This window comes from Lithobates pipiens, unplaced genomic scaffold (assembly GCF_037356315.1).
Source record: "Lithobates pipiens isolate NorthernLeopardFrog02 unplaced genomic scaffold, aLitPip1_a1.2 Scaffold_16, whole genome shotgun sequence".
NCBI lineage: Eukaryota > Metazoa > Chordata > Amphibia > Anura > Ranidae > Lithobates > Lithobates pipiens.
The window spans coordinates 541,230,330-541,251,566 of NW_027507748.1; the positions used below are offsets into that span (position 1 = coordinate 541,230,330).

At 43.6% G+C, this 21,237-nt stretch overlaps 1 protein-coding gene across 2 annotated transcripts in view; it reads left to right on the forward strand.

Annotated features, from left to right (window-relative positions):
- The first annotated feature begins 349 nt into the window (after positions 1-349).
- CACNB3 (calcium voltage-gated channel auxiliary subunit beta 3) overlaps positions 350-21,237 on the forward strand; it is a 345,917-nt gene continuing 325,029 nt past the window's right edge. Inside the window, exons 1-2 of one of the 2 annotated variants that reach the window (XM_077483318.1) lie at positions 369-482; positions 1,965-2,098. In XM_077483318.1, the coding sequence (XP_077339444.1) occupies positions 2,078-2,098 (21 nt within the window). In that variant the 5' untranslated portion in view covers positions 369-482; positions 1,965-2,077. Of the gene's footprint in view, positions 483-1,964; positions 2,099-21,237 lie in introns of both variants that reach the window. The other variant, XM_077483317.1, reaches the window with a different exon arrangement.

Sequence of the window (21,237 nt, forward strand, 5' to 3'; positions counted from 1 at the left end):
GTCTTCCCCTTCTGTTTTGCCTTTGATATTCTCCTCCTGCCTCAATAACTGCTCATACTCCCACGCTGCATCTATCCTCAGGAAGTCTGCTTTACCTCATCTGCTTCCACAACATGTGCAGCATCATTAAAAGCTCTAAGAGATGGGTCACTTACACTCTTGCCTTAACTCCCTACTGTACAGGTCTTTCACAGAACCCCCTGATAATATACCTTTCTGTTGTCTGCAAATCACAGACACCAACAAACAGTGCATTTCCATGCATCCCAGATTGACAGCTGTGTAGCAGTGATGCTCACATCATGTGGGCAGGTCTCCACTAAAGTCCTGTAAGACCAAAATGCAGTGGGCTGAGCTTTGCAGAAGCTTTGCTATGCTGCCAGAGCAGTGGCAGTGAATGTTCCTGATCTGCTCTCCATCTACAAAGGAAGCATCCTACTTGCATGTCGCTTTCCAATTCCAGTGTGTTCCTGCTAAAGGAGGTAAACATTCACTTCTAAGGATTTTCTGGGGATGTTGCCAGTTTCTGAAACACTGACTTTTTTTTTGTAAACTAAATGACATCTGTGTTTTTCTAATCATTTTTATTATTCTGATTAGTTGAAAACTCACATTCATTGCCTAATATAATACAATTAAATAGGCTCTGTTATATAGTGTGTTGCTTTATGCTTTGCATCTATAATAAATATATTATTTGAGCCTTTTTTTTTTTTTAACTAAATTTTTTTTAATTTTGGAAGATTTTAAAAGATACCAATAGTGAAATGTATTTACAGAGAAAGAAATTGGAGCAAAGAAAATGAGATTATAGTTGAACTTACTAGTGCTTGTTATGAAAAGAAAGCTGATACCGGATTGTCACCCTGGGCACCTTCACTATCCTTGCTGTGCTCCACTTATTATTAATCTGTCCCTGTGTGTGACTTAATGAGCTAAAATTATGTAGGCTGAAATGTATTTTAAATATACTTTTTAATTTCCTAACTATATGTTCAGCTTGCAAGAAATGCTGAGACTTGTAGTTCTCTAACTCCTGCTGGGCTTTGCTGTTACCCATGTAATCTTTTTAATGCTGTCATAGAGGTAGCACTGTCCGCATTTAACAAGCTCTTTCTTCTAACAATAATATATCCTAAGGCTATGTATGAATCACTGAACTAGATAGTCAGTATATCGTCTTTACTAATATTCAACAAAACCTATTTACAATGGAGAAGGTTGTATGTCGTCTTTAAATTCTGGACGTTTTGTTATAGATTTTGCTACATTGTTTTAAATATGATCTGTTCACAACAATGTCTTGCAGTGCGTTTTGTTAAAAAGTCCTGCAATTGGGTCAGTAGACTTGCATTTTGCCAATCAAGCCAAAATAATTGTTTAAAAGATGCAATACAATGTAACGTGATGCACATCAGCACAGAACATTTATTATAGTGTGAATTAGCCCCCAGCATATTATTTATTAAACTGAGATGTATGTCTTTAAAATTCCACAATGCATCTGTACCTGTTTTATCTCAGTGAATCTTATAATAAATGTAATGTATCTGCTATTTTCAGGAAGATATGTGCTTGAGTGAATAGAAAGCTTATTTTACCTATAGATGTATGTTTTTGGAATTATATGTTTTTGGTGTGGGACCTCAAAAAAGAGGATCCCAGCTCAGAATGAGGAGAGTATTCAGTGGAATAGGGGTTCATGAGTGAAGGGTTTCATTTAGGGGTTAGGTTAGTGATATGCCCGGGGGTTCTGTGTTTTAGGGTTTAGGTGCTGGGGGAAGCTTAGAGTAGAACTGTGGCCATTCAACACAGTCGATACCCTTATAACAAGCCCTTACTGACCAGCTGCAGACACTGTGGAACAATTCATGCTACAAGAGATTCAGTGAAGTCCTACAAGTGGTGACTCTATTTTGCCCCTTCCCCTCTTCCTGTGCACCTGCTCTTTCTTTACATTACAGATTTGAAGGCTTGTGGGCTGCTAACTCACTGCTGGCAAGGGTATCAAACCATCTACAGAGAGTAAAGGAAAGTAAAAGTATTTTTTCTAAGAAATTTGAGGACGAATTACTCTATGGTGCCTGCAGCTACAGAGGTCAGTGAGGGTTTCTTTTAAAGCATTTTTACTTCTTGTTAAGAATTCTGTATGTAAACAGTTGAATTTCAGCAGTCTGGCAGTAGTTATACTTTATGTGTTCAGAACATACTTTAAGGCTTCAATTAAAGTAAATTAAATTAAGTGGAGAAGTTAGGTGTTAAATCCTTGTACTGCTTTGTTCCCTCCCCATATTAATAGCCAGCACAGTTTCTCATTAGTACCTCAGCTTTGTCTGATTTTATGAATGACAATGCATATATAACCTCTGCTCTGGGCCATTCCCACCTCTAGGATTAAGCACAATCCAGGTGAAACACATCAAAGGGGCCTGGCCAATGTGCAGGGACTGAGCTGAAACTGGAATCTCTACAACCGTTAATACTATCCGAGTCTAGTATATCATACGCGGAGTGATGTCATCGCGGCTCTGGCCAATCACAGCGCCGAAGCCGCGATACCCGGAAGTAACCCCCAGGGAGATGTCAGTCGCTGGAGTGGTGAATGAGGACCGCTGCGAGGGCATCGATCTCGGGTAAGTAATTCATAATAATGAGCTAGTATGCTATGCATGCTATGCTATTTTGTATATATAAATATACAAAAAAAACCCTTCTAAAGTTAGCCCAATTTTTTTTGTATAATGTGAAAGATGATATTATGCAGAGTAAATAAATACCTAACATGTCATGCTTTAAAATTGCGCACACTCGTGGAATCTACTGTACTTAACCTCTTGTTGCCCACGCTATAGCCGAAAGACGGCTACAGCGCGGGCCTAAATTGCTGGGAGGGTGAACATGTACGTCCTCTCGTGCATGTGATGCCTGCATGCCCCCCCTGCAGGCGCACACAACACGATCTGTGATCAGTGAGTCCATGAGACTCATCTGATCACAGATTGGAGTAAGATTGGAGTAAGATGCCGATCCTGGCCCCTTACCACATGATCAGCTGTCAGCTGTCAATCAATGACAGCAGATCACGTGATGTTAACAGAAGCAGGTATTTGGCTTTTTTTCCCCCTCATGCTGACAGTGTTAGGAGAAAAAAAAGCAGATTGTCGCCTTGTGCAAACGGAACATCGATCCCGCACACTCCAGACCCACTGTTGCTTAGCAGTGCTCACCAGTACCACTTACCAGTTCCACCTATCAGTGCTCAACAGTGTTGCCAATCAGTGGCACTTATCAGTGCTGCCTATCGGTGTGATCTACCAGTGCCTATCAGTGCTGACTTTAGTGCCCAACAGTGCAGCCTCATCAGTGCACATCAATGAAGAAGAAAAATTACCATTTGCAAAATATTATAACAAACTCTGAAAACGAGTTTTTGGGGGTTTTTTAGGTCTTTTTTTGTTTGTTTAGCAAAAAATAAAAACCCAGTAGTGATTAAATACCACCAAAAGAAAGCTCTATTTGTGTGAAAAAAATTAGAAAAATGTCATATGGTTACAGTGTAGCATGACCACACAATTGTCATTCATAGTACGACAGCACTGAAAGCTGAAAATTGGCCTGGGGAGGAAGGGGGTTTAAGTGGTCAGTAAGCAAGTGGTTAAAAATCTTCAGACCCCAAAAATTTTTAACGGTTACATGTTTGGAGTTACAGAGGAGGTCTTGTGCTAGAATTATTGCTTTCTCTCTCTAACGATCACAGCGATGCCTCACATGTGTGGTTTGAACACATTTGCAGGGCAACTTAGGTATGCGTTCGCTTCTGCACAGGAGCATGGGGGGATAGGGAGTTTTACATTTTTTTATTTATTATTTATTTTATTTTTTGTTTTATTTTTTACACTGCCCCTTTACTTTTTTTTTTTTGAGCCCGGATCCTCCTCTTCTTGGGTCCCTCTTCAGTGCTCCTGGCCCCTCCCTCCCTCCTGTTGAGTGCCCCCAACAGCAAGCAGCTTGCCTTTGACACGGCACTGTGGCCTGTCGTTGGCTCACTGACTTTGATTGAGAGCAGCGTAATAGCGCCACTCTGCTGTCTCAGCCAATCAGGAAGGAGAGGCAGGTGTCTTGTGCAACATCGCTGGATCTAGGTGGACCTCAGGTAAGTATTAGGGGGGGCCGAGCGGGGCTGCTGCACACAGAAGGATTTTTATCTTAATAGAATGCATTAAGATAAAAAAAAAAAACCTTCTGACTTTACAACCACTTTAACCACTTACAGACCGGACCATTTTGCTGGTCAAAGACCAGACCACTTTTTGCGATTCGGCACTGCGTCGCTTTAACTGACAATTGCGCAGTCGTGCGACATGACTCCCAAACAACATTGACGTCTTTTTTTCCCCACAAATATAGCTTTCTTTTTGTGGTATTTGATCACCTCTGCGGTTTTTATTTTTTGCGCTATAAACAAAAATAGAGCCACAATTTTGAAAAAAACGCATTATTTTTTACTTTTTGTTATAATAAATATCCCCCAAAAATATATAAAAAACATATTTTTCACTCAGTTTAGGCCGTTACTTATTCTTCTACATATTTTTGATAAAAAAAATCGCAATAAGCGATTATTGATTGGTTTGTGCAAAAGTTATAGCGTTTACAAAATAGGGATAGTTTAATGGCATTTTTATTAATATTTTTTTTTACTAGTAATGGCAGCGATCAGCGATTTTTATTGTGACTGCGACATTATGGCAGACACATCGAACATTTTTGACACATTTTTGGGACCATTGTCATTTATACATTGATCACTGCTATATAAATGCAGTGATTCCTGTGTAAATGACACTGGCAGTGAAGGGGTTAACCAGTGGGTGGCAGTGTAGGGGTTAAGTGTTTCTAGGGGTGTGTTACTAACTGTGGGGGGCTGGACTTTCATTTAGTGAACACTGATCTCTGCTCCAATCACATGGAGCAGAGATCAGCGTCACTAGTTGCTAGGCAGAATGGAGAAGTGCAGTTTACAACGGCATTTCTCCATTCAGCCATCCCGTGAAACAATCGCGGGTATGCCCGCAGACTCACGGGTGTCCCGACCGGCACGCGAGCGCGCTGCCGGCGGTGCGCTCGCGATGGCAGGGCGGCATTAAAGATTGGACGTACCTGTACGCCAATATGCCTGCCCGTGCCATTCTGCCGACGTATATCGGTGTGCGCTGGTCGGGAACTGGTTAAGGACTGCACCCTAAATACATTTACATTGCAGTCACACAGTAAGAATACATTCACACTTGCACTCCTGCGTTTAGCTTTTGTAAATGCAAGAAATGTTTTCCAGGGAAGTGTAAACAACTTGTATGCTTCTCATATACACTTTTTTCCTGTGGGTGATCTATGTACATTGCAGGGATTTTAACAAACTTTGCTGCAGATTCCTACTTTTTGTTATTCTGAAAAAATCCCTGTGTGTTTCTCTGTGTCCATGTGTATAGTGAGTTTAATGGGAGAGGTTTCAAAATGTCATAATTTTCAACCAGCTTCTGCACCTGCAAGGCTCTAATGAGGAAAATGACAGGGCCTGCATCCCTTTAGACGTGATATCCTATTTGGAGCATCTCACCAATAATGACATTTTTGGTGCAAGGGATGCCTGAAATCTAACTTGTATCTTAGTGGAGACTTCTGGGAAAATCAGTGAGCCAATCACAGAAGCAGGAAATTACATATCTGGGAGGCGTTCTGTACACATTCTCTGAACACCTCCAGGTAGCCATATTGCATCGTATTTTACAGAAAATGACAGAGCTGCAATCTGAAAAGAAAATGTCATTTTAAATAACATTCAATTACAATATGACTTTTGTCGCAAATGTACATGCTATATATATATATATATATATATATATATATATATATTTTTTTTTTTTCCATGAAAGTGAAGTTACTCTATGTTCCTGCTTCAAAGTAGGTTTAGCCTCATTAACACGCATTTAGCCTCATTTAGGCCTCTTGCACACTATAGCTTAAAAAAGCGCAGTACAACATTTTTTTTATGGTCATCTAAAATGCAGCCCATTGTTTACAATGTGCCTCTACACACAGGGAAATATACAAAAGGAGAGGGGGGGAAGCATACAGAATGTTCTTTTTACCTTTGTGCATAGAATGCACGAAGGTAAAATAACTTCAGCCTTTGCAATCACTTTAAGGATGAATGTAATTTTTGTACTGATTTATAGTTATATGAACATAAGGTCCATCTAGCATTTCAGTTATAATTTATGTAATCCAAATTCATGATTTTTATTTGAGGTAGAATATTATATTAGATGCCTTTAATATCCTATGATATCTTAAAAGTGCATCCAATGAAATTTGATCTGTTTCTAATGGTTTATTGATTGGTATTTTACTGTTGTATTTCTGTCCATCATCCTCTGACAGTAATGTGCTGCGCAATCTTATACTGTTTTTTTATACTGTTTTTCCACAAATAATGCATGTAAATAGAGCAATATTGGCACTGTATTATCCACGCTGTAATGGTCCACTAAGTAGGTAAAGGTACATCAACTCATACTAATTAGTCTACCATTTGGGTACAGCTTATATTTCACCCACTGCTGAAGTAAAGTAAGCCTGTACTGCCAGAAATAAAGTATGGCTAGTTTCACACTACTGAGGTTTCCCTGCAGCCATGTTTGCGTAGGCACAGCAGTCCAACTCATCCACAGAAAACACAGGAAAAAGGTTCCTGCACCTTTTCCAAAATTTCAACTGCAGGAAACTGCAGTTTTCAGTGTGAGAGGGGATATTAGGAATTAATGGCACCCCTCTCACATCTGCTAACAGCAGCGCATTTGTGCTGTGGGTGCAGGAAAGTCTGAACGTAGCCTATGTGGGCTTCCATTATTGACCCCATTCCTGCTAGTTGGCTGTCTTTCCATGAGTTTAGATTGTTGTACGGCTGGCCATATATGGTGCAAATTTCTTTCCTGCAACCACAGACAGTCATCCCCGCTGGGAGAGGACAGTGATTATTGCTAGCGGCTATAGCAGCTGCTAATGATAATTGCAAGAGAATCCAGCAGACTGGTTGTACCCAAGTTGATCGATCAACTTGGTACATTTAGCCTGCCCATTAGTGTTTCTGCTGATCCAGCCGATATTCGAATCGTGTATGGCCGGCCTTAGTTGCTGATCCAAAACAAATGCAAGTGAAGCCAGAACTCCCGATCTTCATACGCATTCTGGGTTAGGGACTCAAAAAGTATTCAAGTCATATCATCTTCGGAATAAAGATTGAGCTAGCAGCCTATATATTTCTCTCAGTGCACATTTTCTGTAAATGTAAGTCAATGCAGATGACAGCGTGTAGTCTAGTTTACTCTGCTAAAGACAGTGACAATCATACACAGGTCGTACACAGTGGGAGGTCTTCCCTTCAACTGTGAGCCACACCCAGTACGGCTTCTGTTAATCAAAACCAGTTATAGTTAATTTCTTTCCTTTTAGACAACCAGCCTAAACCAGGCCATATTTCATGTGATTTTCTTTCCTGCAACTATGGGTGCAGGAAAGACAATCGCCGGCTTCCATCATCCACACTGGGAGAACTAAGTGATTATTGCAAGTGGCTATATTGCTAGAAATTCAACATGCTGTTTGTACCCAAGTCGATCGACATTCATACATGGAACGAATCTTGGCCGGTCCCTGCTGAACTAGCTGAGATTCGAACCATCTGTGGCCAGCTTTAGTGCTGCCCCTTGTGTCATCATTATATCTCTGCTTTAAGACTAGAAGTCCCTGTGAGGACCCTTTGCTTGATACTCTAGAATCTGGACAGTCAATGGGCAGCCTTCATGTCTTTGAAGAAGGACCCTTTCATGTCAAAAGACCAGAAGAAAAAAAAATGGATCTGGTCTGTCATCTGATTAGTGTTTCAAATAAGAAAATGGGGCTTTGGATACTTTTTCTTAAAATACAAACTACAGATTAGTAAGAGGCAAATGGGTCAGGAACATATTACATATTTTTGTAATAAGTACTGGAGTTAAAACTGAGAACCCTCTTCATTTTCCATTTAAACCCTTGCACCCCAACCACTTCCCCCACCTCCAACAAATCACAAAGACCCTTCTACTTACCTAAATCTGTGGTCACATGATGCACTTTGTCCAGAGGGGAAAGGTGTCCACATCACTGTACTGATTGGTCAGCACCAATTATGTGCCGTTGCTGGCCAATTAGTATTTGTCTGGTCTGTACAGTGGCAGTGCTGGATGAAGAAGAGAGAAAGCAGAAGGAATTTCAAATCCACAGAATGTTGAAGCATTGACAGCTTGGGATTGCAGGAGGTAAATATAGGGGCGACTGGGGGGGGGGGGGGGGGTTGGTTCAGGGAGGATCCAGTGCTAGAAAACCTTTACAGATTTTCTATAAAAGTGAATGAACACATTAAGCTTCAGTAGCTCCCTAGCATTTAAAAATTGCAGCTCCACCTGCACAACATTTAAAGGGGTTGTAAAGGTTTGTTTTTTATTTTCTAAATAGGTTCCCTTAAGCTAGTGCATTGTTAGTTCGCTTACCTTTTCCTTCGATTTCCCTTCTAAATGTTTTTTTTCTTTGTTTTCTTTGTCTGAATTTCTCACTTCCTGTTCCTCCTCAGTAAGCTGTTCATTAAGCTGTTCTAGCTGACTAAACACCGCAGGGATGATGGTGTGAAGTTTACTGAGGAGAAACAGGAAGTGAGAAATTCAGACAAAGAAAAAAAACATTTAGAAGGGAAATTGAAGGAAAAGGTAAGTGAACCAACAATGCACTAGCTTAAAGGAACCTATTTGGAAAATAAAAAACAAAGCTTTACAACCCCTTTAAAGCTCAACTCCTGGCAGAAAGCTCAATACAAGTTCTCTGTTTTAGATGCTAAAGGCATCCCTACCAGACAGCAGAGTCAGGTCCTTGATTACCCTGCAGACAACACAGCATTTAAACCATGCTACCCATTTCAGGGATTGCCTCTGCCTGTGACTGAACACGAACAATAAAGTAGTACACTGACAAGGTAATTCCTGTATTCTCCCCTTCTACAAGCATTTTCCCTGTAAGCAACAAAGCCCTGCTTTGCTTAAAATGCTGACGATCTCTTTGCTGGATGCATCAATCAGGTTATTAGCACTAGTTATTTGTAAAAATAAAATTAATAAACCAATCTCTAAAATGGTAGAAATCACAAACAGTGTTTGTTATATGACTAATAAATTGCTCATGGTTAAAAATATGATGTGCTGATGATAATTGCGATTTCTAGAATAAAAACAACAGCACCATGCATTGTGAATCATTGCAGTACTCATGTAGAAGGTCAAGTAGCTGTTCGGAGTACACCATACTCTCTTCAAGCTGGAGATGACCCCTTGTAACAAAGTGAAACCAGGACCAGGGTCATCTTTAATATTGATTGGACCCTGGGCAAACATTTTCTTGGGCCCTGCCCTCCATGCAATTTTGCTCTCCGCATGCGTTGAGAAATACAGTAAAAAGCAGCTAGACTCTAAATCAGTTTACTAAATCAGATCAGGCAGCGATTGTGATTGGTTGCCAAAGGCTACAGCGTATCATTACCGCTCACTGACTGGCTGATAGAGGTTACAGTGCACTTTATGGCTCACTGATTATTTACTAGAAGTTACAGCACATGACTTCTGCTTGTTGATCAGTTTCTAGAGATTACTGTACATCAATACTGCTCACTGTTTTGTACTTACTGGACATCTTACTGGACATCTTTACCACTCACCAATTGGTTGCTAGAGGTTATAGCACATGACTTCTGCTTGTTGAGTACTGTACATCAATACTGCTCACTGATTGGTTGCTAGAGGTTACTGGACATCTTTGCCACTCACAAGTTGGTTGCTAGAGGTTACTGCACATTATTACTGCTCACTGATTGGTTGCTAGAGGTTACTAAATATCCTTCCGCTCAATGATTGGTTGCATGAGGTTAGTGCACATTATTACTGCTCACTGATTGGTTGCCAAAGGTTATAGTGAGGGAACCCATCAATATACAGAAAACTTATAGGGATCCTAGGACTCCTGGGATCAGTGGCAATGCTTGGGGAGGGGGGTGTGGTCAGTGAAAATGCTGGGGGTTTGATGGAATCAGTGGCAGTGGTGGGAGGATGGGAATAGTTAGTAGGCAGTACACTGTGGTAAATTCTGAATCATGTAGAGCAAAGCTGCAAATCTTTGGCAAGTATAGTATATACTGTAGTGGGGGATTCTACACTGACCACCAATGTAATGGAGAATTTTCAATGACCACCAATGTGATGGGGGATTTACACTGACCACCAATGTAAGGGGGAATTTGCACTAACCACCATGTATTGGGGGATTTTACGCCACCCACCAATATAAAGAGGGATTTCTACACTGACACCAATGTAATAGGAGCATTTACACCAACCACCAGTGTAAGGAGGAATATACAATGACCTCCAATGACCACCAATGTTAGAGAGGATTTACATTGACCACCAATATAAAGGGAGATTTACACTGACCACCAACATAAAGGGGATTTACACTGACCACCGGTGTAAGGGCAATTCTGAAGGAAAATGTACACTGATCACCAATGTAATGAAGAATTTATACTGAAAACCAATGCAAGGGAGGATTTTGCATCAAAAACCAATAGGGGGATTTTTTACACTGGCCACCAATGTAAGGGGGATTTACACTCACCACTAATTTAAAGGGGGCTTCTACATGGACCACCAATGTGAAGGAGGATTAGAAACTGGCCACAAATGCAAGTTTAGATTTTTTTTTTACCAAATATCAACATAAAGAGAAGTTTCTACACTGACCACTAATGTAATGGGGATTTACTCTGATCTCTAATGTAACAGGAGCATTCATAGTAACCACCAATGTAAAGAGGGTCTTACACTGACCACGAATGTAGGGAGACCTTCACACTGGTCAGTAGTGTGAATGAAAGGATTGTACACCAAGCCCCAATGTAATGAAGCAATTTACACTGACCACCAATGTAACTGAGACATTTAGCCTGTGTCAGGAACGCATGCAAAATCTCTTTCCTGACACCACAAAAACATGCTGTCCTTTAGCAGATACAAATCAGTGCCATTAATTGTTAATGATGCCCTCATGCATCTGCTGAGATGTGCGTATTCACAAGCACCAAAATTCAGGGTGCTGTAGCACCATGTTATTTTCCACCTCCAATTTGCTTACCTTTGCAGAACAGGCTGATGTTAGGCTTAATGACCAGAGTTACAGGCAAGACTTTCCAGCATGCCCCTTTACCTCTCCAGTGGGCAGCATTCAGCAGAAGTAATGGCGGATATGACCTTGGGGGGCATGATATACATATGAATACCTCCTTTATTTACATATCAATGCAGTCAGTCCACGGCTATTTACATATCAATGTTGCCACTATTTACATATTAATGCAGGTTATTTACAGGTAAACACAGGGTCTGCAGGTGAGTCACCTGTACACGGCAATAGGGCAGAGCTGAGCAGCATTAGTAACAGAATTTTACACAGAGATATTGGGACACAACACAGGACTAAAACTTCAAGGGAATTTAACCACTTCCCGACCAGCGCACGACGATGTACGTCGACAGCATGGCACGGGCAGGCATATTGGCGTACATGTACATCCAATATTCGTTGCCGCCGTGCCATCGGGAGCGCGCCGCCGGCGGCGCGCTCCCGCGCTGGTCGGGACCCCCGTGAGTCCGGTCGCGGGACCCACGGACTCAATCGCCGCGGGCATCCCCGCGATCGTCTCACGGAGCCGCCGAATGGAGGAAATGCTGTATAAACAACATTTTCCCATTCTGCCTAGCAACTAGTGACGCTGATCTCTGCTCCATGTGATTGGAGCAGAGATCAGTGTACACTAAATGAAAGCCCAACCCCCCCACAGTTAGTAACACACCCCTAGGAACACTTAACCCCTACACTGCCACCCACTGGTTAACCCTTTCACTGCCAGTGTCATTTACACAGGAATCACTGCATTTATATAGCAGTGATTACTGTATAAATGACAATGGTCCCAAAAATGTGTCAAAAATGTCCGATGGGTCCCCGACAATGTCGCAGTCACAATAAAAATCGCAGATTGCCGCCATTACTAGTAAAAAAAAAAATAATAAAAAATTATTAATAAAAATGCTATAAAACTATCCCTATTTTGTAAACGCTATAACTTTTTTGCGCAAACCAATCAATAATCGCTTATTGCGATTTTTTTTACCAAAAATATGTAGAAGAATACGTATCGGCCTAAATTGAGGGAAAAAAATGTTTTTTTATATATTTTTGGGGGATATTTATTATAAACAAAATTGTCGCTCTATTTTTGTTTATAGCGCAAAAAATAAAAACCGCAGGGGTGATCAAATACCACCAAAAGAAAGCTCTATTTGTGGGAAAAAAGGACGTCAATTTTGTTTGGGAACCACGTCGCACGACCGCGCAATTGTCAGTTAAAGCGACGCAGTGCCGAATCGCAAAAAGTGGTCTGGTCTTTGACCAGCAAATTGGTCCGGTCTGAAAGTGGTTAAACAGTGATAATTGGCAATTATGAGGCAGCTGTTTTGAGCCCTACAACAATGACGGGGCCCAGGGCAGCTACCCCTTTTGCCTTGCCTTAAAAACGGTCCTGACCAGGACAAAGATGCTTGTTCTTTAACAGGACTTTTACTAATAAAACGGTTGACATAATTTAAGTGTTGTTAAACCCTTAAAGTGAAATGTGATATATGGCAGCAATCATACTTCAGGACGTTCCATTTTTGCTTTTCGCTTTCTCTCTGCACTCTGTCTTTTGTTTGCATTCTACCTTTCAAATTTCTCTATATTTCATTTCTGTCTTGGGGGTGACTCCACTACCTTTCAGGGTCTCATAGAGCTACCCATATCTGTACACTTCAGGCTGTGGTGGGACATGCATGTATCTAGTTATGATGTTACAAGGGATAAGAGCAGTCATCTGACCATTATTTGATGCGGCTAAGTTTTTGTGTGCTAAGACCCAGAAAAGAAACACATGTGCTGATTATCAAAGGGGAAGAGGGACTATGTACTGTGTATATCTGATGTAGGGGGGCCTTGTATAGGGTTGTGTGTTAACTGTACTATCAGTAAGAGGAAGGACCAAGTACTACTGACATGAATGGTCATGTGACCTCTACAGTGCCATCTCTGTGGAAGCATAGATCCTTTCGGTGACAAGAACAGTAAGAGATTAAAGTGGTTGTAAACCTTTAAAAAAATTCCAAAACCAAAAAAAAAAGCCTGCAAGACAAAGCCATAATGCGCTAGTATGCATAGCATACTAGCGCATTATGAATTACCTGAAATCGAAGCCCCCCGCAGTGGTCCTTGTTCACCACTCTGGCGGCCGACATCTCTCTGGGGGGTTACTTTTGGGTATCGCTCTGGCGCTGTGATTGGCCGGAGCTGCGTTTACGTCACTCCCACACATGCGCACAGGAGCCGCCGGTAGTGGCACAGTAACACCGAAGCAATGGCGCGTACGTGCCATTGCTTCAGTTTGCTTAAGTGGGCATGTGCCGATGACACTGGCACATGCAAATGCAGGGATATCTCCTAAACCGTGCAGGTTTAGGAGATATCCAGTGTAGCTGCAGGTAAGCTTAATTATATGTCAGCCACTGTAAGAGCTACTCTGGAGCCGATGTTCTGATCACTGTATAAGTGTCAATGGTCCCAAAAAAGTATCAAAAGTGTCCGACCTATCTGCCACAATGTCCCAGTCCTGTTAAAAATCACTGATCACTGCCATTACTAGTGAAAAAAAAATTATAATAAGAATGCCATAAATATATCCTATATTTTGTAAATGCTCTACTTTTTGCACAAAGCAATCAATATACACTAAGACCCCTTTCACACTGGAGCATTTTGCAGGTGCTATAGCTTTAAAAATAGCAACTGCAAAACACCCTAAAACAGCTGCTCCATTCACTCCCGTGTGAAAACCTTTCAAACTGGAGCGTTGCAGTGGCAGGGTGTCAGAAAAAGTCCTGCCAGCAGCTTCTTTGGAGCAGTGAAGGAGCGGTAAACTCACTTTCTCCTCCACCGCTGCTCCCCATTGATATCAATGGGGCAGTGCTGCGATGCCGCCGTCGGCGCTCTGGTGCGTTATGCAGGCGGATTTAACCCCTTTTCGGACACTAATGGGCGTTAAAACCACCCCTCTAGCGGCCAAATAGCACCCCTAAAATGACGGTAAGACGGTAAATGACGCCGGTGTCGGCTCAGTGTGAAAGGGGTCTTATTGCGATTTTTGCGATCAAAAATATGTAGAAGAATACATATTGGCCTAAACTGATGAAGAAATTTCCTTTTTTTATTTTTTTGGGGATATTTATTATAGCAAAACTTAAAAAATATATATTATTTTTCAAAATTCTTGCTCTTATTTTGTTTATTGCGCAAAAAATTAAAACCGCCGAGTTGATCAAATACCACCAAAAGAAAGCTCTATTTGTGGGAAAAAAGGACGCAAATTTTGTTTGTGTACAACGTCGCATGACTATGCAATTGCCAGTTAAAGTGACAAAGGGCCATATTGCAAAAAAAAATGGCCTGGTGGTAATTAAGGGGGTAACGCCTCCCGGGGCTAAAGTGGTTAATGATAAAATAGTGTGCTTTCCCACTTCAGGACAGCTGCAGTGTTCCCTGGATGGCACTATCAGTTCACTGCTCACTGAGTAATTTTGGTACTACCATAAAAACAAAGACATCTAGATATGTCTTTTTTCTTTCTTTGTAAGAGCATTAAATACAACATTGTGAATTTTGTGGGGACATAAGGAATATTTAACCCCTGGCAGTAGTTACAATATGTGATAGGACTGCAGGGTTTCCTTGCTCGTGGAGTGTACAATCTGTTTAGCTGTGCGATTATGTCCATGCAGCTCTCCAACAATGTAATCTAACCTAAATCTGGCGCAATGACATCATCCTTAAAACTGACCTTTGCTGGGAACTGGTGCAAATGGAGTGTATTACCCAGGGATTTTGCCGTCAAGAAAGCTTTTAGGTGTCATAAACATTTCTTTGTACAAACTCCTGTAGGTCTAGTGAGGCAGGGGATATTCTTTACTGGTGGTATTGGATGCATTAAAGAGAATATGAATTTTTAATTCTGATTGATTTATGGGGAGTGGTGAAATCTTATCTCTCAAGTGGAAAACTGCAGTTTGTAAACCGAAAATAAAGCCACAGTGAAAACAAGAAATATGTTTGATATAAACATTTATTTCAGACTCTGTAAGCATAAATTTAATTTTTACATAAAAAAAAAATAGTAAAGTCCTTAAATATCTGCACATAATTAAGTGGATGTCAAATCCTAGTATAAAAACGCATGAGAGCAAGATAATGGAGTCTTCAGCTCAGAAATAGCTCATGACGAAAAATTTAAGAGGAGAAATAAAGGTACCAAACAAACATACATACAAACAACCAAACAAACAAACAGACAAACACATCCAAAACAACAAGATGATCTCAAACAGCGTTATAAGTTGATTTATTGAAAGGAATGTTTTTTTAACCACTACAGATCCGCTCTGTGGCCGAGTGAAGGCCTGCTTTGCCCGTGTTCTGCTGAGAAAATTCCCCCCTGTACTGCACAGGCGCATCGCTTGCGCAGTACGAACCACAACGGAGCTGCCGAAAATAGCCGAAGATGAACACCTATGAGTCGGCGACTGTAACAGGGCACCTCGCTGGTTCTCTTCGCTCACCACGCTTTGGGCATATTAATATTTTAATGTCCACTTGGATGGTGGGGCTTGAACTGGACATATGGCACAATGTAGTGTGCAGGCACAGTGTAGACCTGACGATCATATGTTCATCTTCGGAGACTTTCGGCGGCTCTGTAGTTGTTCGTCCTGCGCAAGCGCAGCGCATGCGCAGTACAGGGGGGTCCTTATCTGCCAGGGAAACTTTCTCGGCAAGACACCGGGATGATGCGGCGCGCTCTGTGATCTGTGAGTCTATGAGTCGATCCCGACCCCTTACCATGTGATCAGCTGTCAGCTATTTTTTCTCCTCGCGCTGACAGCGTGAGGAGAAAAAGAAAACCGATCACCGGCGGCCGTGAGAGGGATATAAGTCCCGATCACGGCGAGCTGCCACCAGATCACCAGTGCCCACCTGTGCTCCCTGCCAGTTCCACCTAACAATAGGAAACAGTGTTGCAACAGTGGTGCCCACCAGTGCCACCCATCAGTGTCCACAGTGCCACCCATCAGTGCCCACAGTGCCACCTATCCGTGACCACAATCAGTGCCTCAACAACAGTGCTGTACATCAGTGCCACCTATCAGTGCCCATCAATGTCACCTACCAGTGCCCATTAGTGGCCATCAGTGCCACCTATCAGTGCCCATCAGTGCCATCTATCAGTGGTACCTATCAGTGCCCATCAGTGCCACCCATCAGGGTCCATCATTGCCATCTTATCTGTGCCCATCAGTGCCGCCTTATCTGTCCCCATCAGTGCCACCTTATCTGTGCCTATCAGTGTTGCCTCAACTGTGCCTATCAGTGCAGCCTATCAGTGCCCACCAGTGCAGCCTATCAGTGCCCACCAGTGCTGCCTCATAAGCGCATATCAATGAAGGAGAAAAATTACCTGTGTGCAAAATTTTATAACAAACTATTAAACATGATTTTTAAAAAAAAAATTATTTCCATCTTTTTTTGTTTGTTTATCAAAAAATAAAAACCCCAGCTGTGATTAACCACTTCGTGCCCGCCCTATAGCCGAAAGAAGGCTACAGAGCGGACGCTAACTTCCGGGAGGCCGTCCCTGGACGTCCTCCTGTTTACTTCCCCTCTGCGCGCGGCCGCGGCCGTTTACAGCGCGATCGGCGTGTCCAATGAGAGATGATCTCATATGTAAACATATGAGATCATCTCTCATCGCCGCTCTCCCTCCTCACACAGACAGCGTGTGAGGAGGGAGAGATGAACCGCTGTGAGATCTCACAGCAGATAGTGTAAAATAAATAAATAAATAAATAAAAAAGGAAAATAAAGTGCTCATCTGCCCCCACTGCCACCTGTCAGTGCCATCTGCCCCCACTTTCACCTGTCATCAGTGCCATCTGTCATCAGTGCCATCTGTCCCCAGTGCCACCTGTCCCCAGTGCCACCTGTCCCCAGTGCCACGTATAAGTGCCATCTGTCATCAGTGCCACCTGTCATCAGTGCCACATGTCATCAGTGCCAAATGTCATCAGTGCCACAGTGCCACATAGTGCCATGTGTCATCAGTGCCACATAGTGCCATCTGTCATCAGTGCCATATCAGTGTCACGTGTCATCAGTGCCACATATCAGTGCCATCTGTCATCAGTGCCACCACAGATACAGCTTGCAACCACAGATGCAGTTTGTGTCACTTGTCACCACAGATGCAGCGCTCACTTGTCACCACAGATACTGAGTGTCAATTGTCACCACAGATATAGCTTGTCACCACAGATGCAGTTTGCGTCACTTGTCACCACAGATGCAGCCCTCACGTGTCACCACAGATACAGCATGTCAATTGTCACCATAGATACAGCTTGTCACCACAGGCAGGGCTGATCCTAGGCGGGTGCATGGGGTGCATTGCTCCCCGGCGCTATAAGCTGCCGCAGAGAAGGGGCACCAAGCCGCCGAAGTTGTGGCATGCCAATTGACTGCACTGGTTGCTAGAATCGCCGGCCACCCGGCGCCTAGCAACCAGTGACATCAGAGGCCATGGCCCCCCAGGAATCAGAGAGCGCCACGGCTGCCCCAGCATTCATAGCGCGCCGCCTCCATGGCTGGAAAACTACCTAGGCTCCACCTACCTCTGCTATCTTCAGACTTAGACAGTGTGGCTCAGAGGGAGGGGAGAGAGCGGAGCACTTCTGAAAAGAGCTGCCTGACTGAGCCTGCCTGACTTGCTCTGAGTGACTGCACTGCATCTGACCTGACCCTCGGCTTCACCCTGTAAGTAATTTGTGTGTCATCAAATGCAGCCACTGTGTCATCGAACGCAGCCATTGTGGCTGTCAAACACAGCCACTGTGCCTGTCAAAGGCAGCCACTGTGCCAATTAAATGCAGCCACTGTGCCAATTAAATGCAGCCACTGTGCCTGTCAAACACTGCCACGATGCCCATCAAATGCAGTCACTGTGCCCAAGTGCAGCCACTGTGCCATAAAATGCATCCATTGTGCCCATCAAACGCAGCCACTGTGCCCATCAAACGCAGCCACTGTGCCCATCAAACGCAGCCACTGTGCCCATCAAACGCAGCCATTGTGCCCATCAAACGCAGCCACTGGGCCGTCAAATGCAGCCACTGTGCCAATTAAACGCAACCACTGTGCCAATAAAACGCAGCCACTGTGCCCATCAAACGCTGCCACTGTGTCATCAAATGCAGCCACTGTGCCAAGTAAACGCAGCCACTGTGCCCATCACACACAGCCACTGTGCACATCAAACGCAACCACTGTGTCCGTTAAACGCAATCACTGTGCACTCAAACGCAGCCACTGTGCCCATCAAACAGCCACTGTGCCCATTAAATGCAGCCACTGTGCCAATTAAATGTAACCGCTGTGCCAATTAAATGCAGCCACTGTGCCATCAAACGTAGCCACTGTGCCCATCAAGCACAGTCACTGTGCCCATTAAATGCAGCCACGGTGCCATCAAATGAAACCACTGTGCCAATTAAAAATAACCACTGTGCCAATTAAATGCTGCCACTGCGCCATTAAAAATGCTGCCACTGTGCCAAGAAAAACGCAGCCACTGTGCCCATCACACGCAGCCCCTATGCCAATTAAACGCAGCCACTGTGTCAAAAATGCAGCCACTGTGCCCATCAAAGGCAGCCAGGGTGCCCCTCAAACGCAGCCACTGTGCCATCAAACATAGCCACTGTGCCCATCAAGCACAGTCACTGTGCCCATTAAATGCAGCCACTGTGCCATCAAATGAAACCACTGTGCCAATTAAATATAACCATTGTGCCAATTAAACGCAACCACTGTGCCAATAAAACGCAGCCACTGTGCCCATCAAACGCTGCCACTGTGCCCATCAAACGCTGCCACTGTGTCATCAAATGCAGCCACTGTGCCAAGTAAATGCAGCCACTGTGCCCATCACACACAGCCACTGTGCACATCAAACGCAACCACTGTGTCTGTTAAACGCAATCACTGTGCACTCAAACGCAGCCACTGTGCCCATCAAACAGCCACTGTGCCCATTAAACGCAGCCACTGTGCCAATTAAAAGTAACCGCTGTGCCAATTAAATGCAGCCACTGTGCCAATTAAATGCAGCCACTGTGCCATCAAACGTAGCCACTGTGCCCATCAAGCACAGTCCTTGTGCCCATTAAATGCAGCCACGGTGCCATCAAATGAAACCACTGTGCCAATTAAATATAACCACTGTGCCAATTAAATGCTGCCACTGCACCATTAAAAATGCAGCCACTGTGCCAAGAAAAACGCAGCCACTGTGCCCATCACACGCAGCCCCTATGCCAATTAAACGCAGCCACTGTGCCAAAATTGCAGCCACTGTGCCAATCAAACGCAGCCACTGTGCCATCAAACATAGCCACTGTGCCCATCAAGCACAGTCACTGTGCCCATTAAATGCAGCCACTGTGCCATCAAATGAAACCACTGTGCCAGTTAAATATAACCATTGTGCCAATTAAATGCAGCTACTGCGCCATGAAATGCAGCCACTGTACCAAGAAAAATGCAGCCACTGTGCCCATCACACGCAGTCCCTATGCTAATTAAACGCAGCCACTGTGCCATAAAATGCAGCCACTGTGCCCATCAAATGAAGCCAGGGAGCCCCTCAAACGCAGCCACTGTGTCATCAAACGCAGCCACTGTGCCAAGTAAACACAGCCACTGTGTCCATCAAACACAGCCACTGTGACATCAAATGCAGCCACTGTGACTATCAAATGCAGCCACTGTGCCAATTAAACGCAACCACTGTGCCAATTAATCGCAGCCACTGTGCCATTAAATGCAGTGACTGTGTCCATCACACGCAGCCACTGTGCCATAGAAACATTTGTAAAGGGCAGGAGTAGTAAGATGACCACGCCCATGTGGGGCACCAGAAATAATTCTGCATCCAGGCTCCTGTGACCCTAGGATTGGCCCTGACCACAGATGCAGTTTGTGTCACTTGTAACAACAGATGCAGTGCTCACTTGTCACCACAGATGCAGTGCTCACTTGTCATCACAGATACAGCTTATCACTTGTCACCACAGATACAGCACACTTGTCACCACAGCAGTTTGCGTCATTTGTTGCCACAGATGCAGCGATCACTTGTCACCACAGATACAGCTTGTCACTACAGATGCAGTGCTCAATTGTCAACACAGATAAAGCACTCACTTTTCACCACAGATGCAGCACACTTGTCACCACAGATACAGCTTGTCACTTGTCACCACAGATGCCAGGCACTTGTCACCACAGATGCAGCGCTCACTTATCACCACAGATACAGCATGTCACTTGTAACCACAGATACAGCTTGTCACTTGTCACCACAAATACAGCTTGTCACCACAGATGAAGCTTGTCACTTGTAACCACATATGCAGCTTGTCACCACAGATGCAGCCCATTTGTCACCACAGATACAGCACACTTGTCACCACAGATGCAGCACACATGTCACCACTGATACAGCTTGTCACCACAGATACAAGTCACTTGTCACCACAGATACAGCATGTCACTTGTCACCACAGATACAGCTTGTCCCCACAGATGCAGCGCACTTGTCACCACAGATACAGGACTCACTTGTCACCACAGATGCAGTGCTGACTTGTCACCACAGATACAGCTTATCACCACAAATGCAGCACACTTGTGATCACAGATATAGCACACTTGTTGCCACAGATACAACTTGGCACTTGTCACCACAGATACAGGTTGTCACCACAGATACTGCATGTCACTTGTCAGGACAAATACAGCTTGTCACCACAGATTCAGCGCACTTGTCACCACACATTCAGTGCACTTGTCACCAAAGACACAGCTTGCCACCCCAGATGCCACACACTTGTCACCACAGAAACAGCG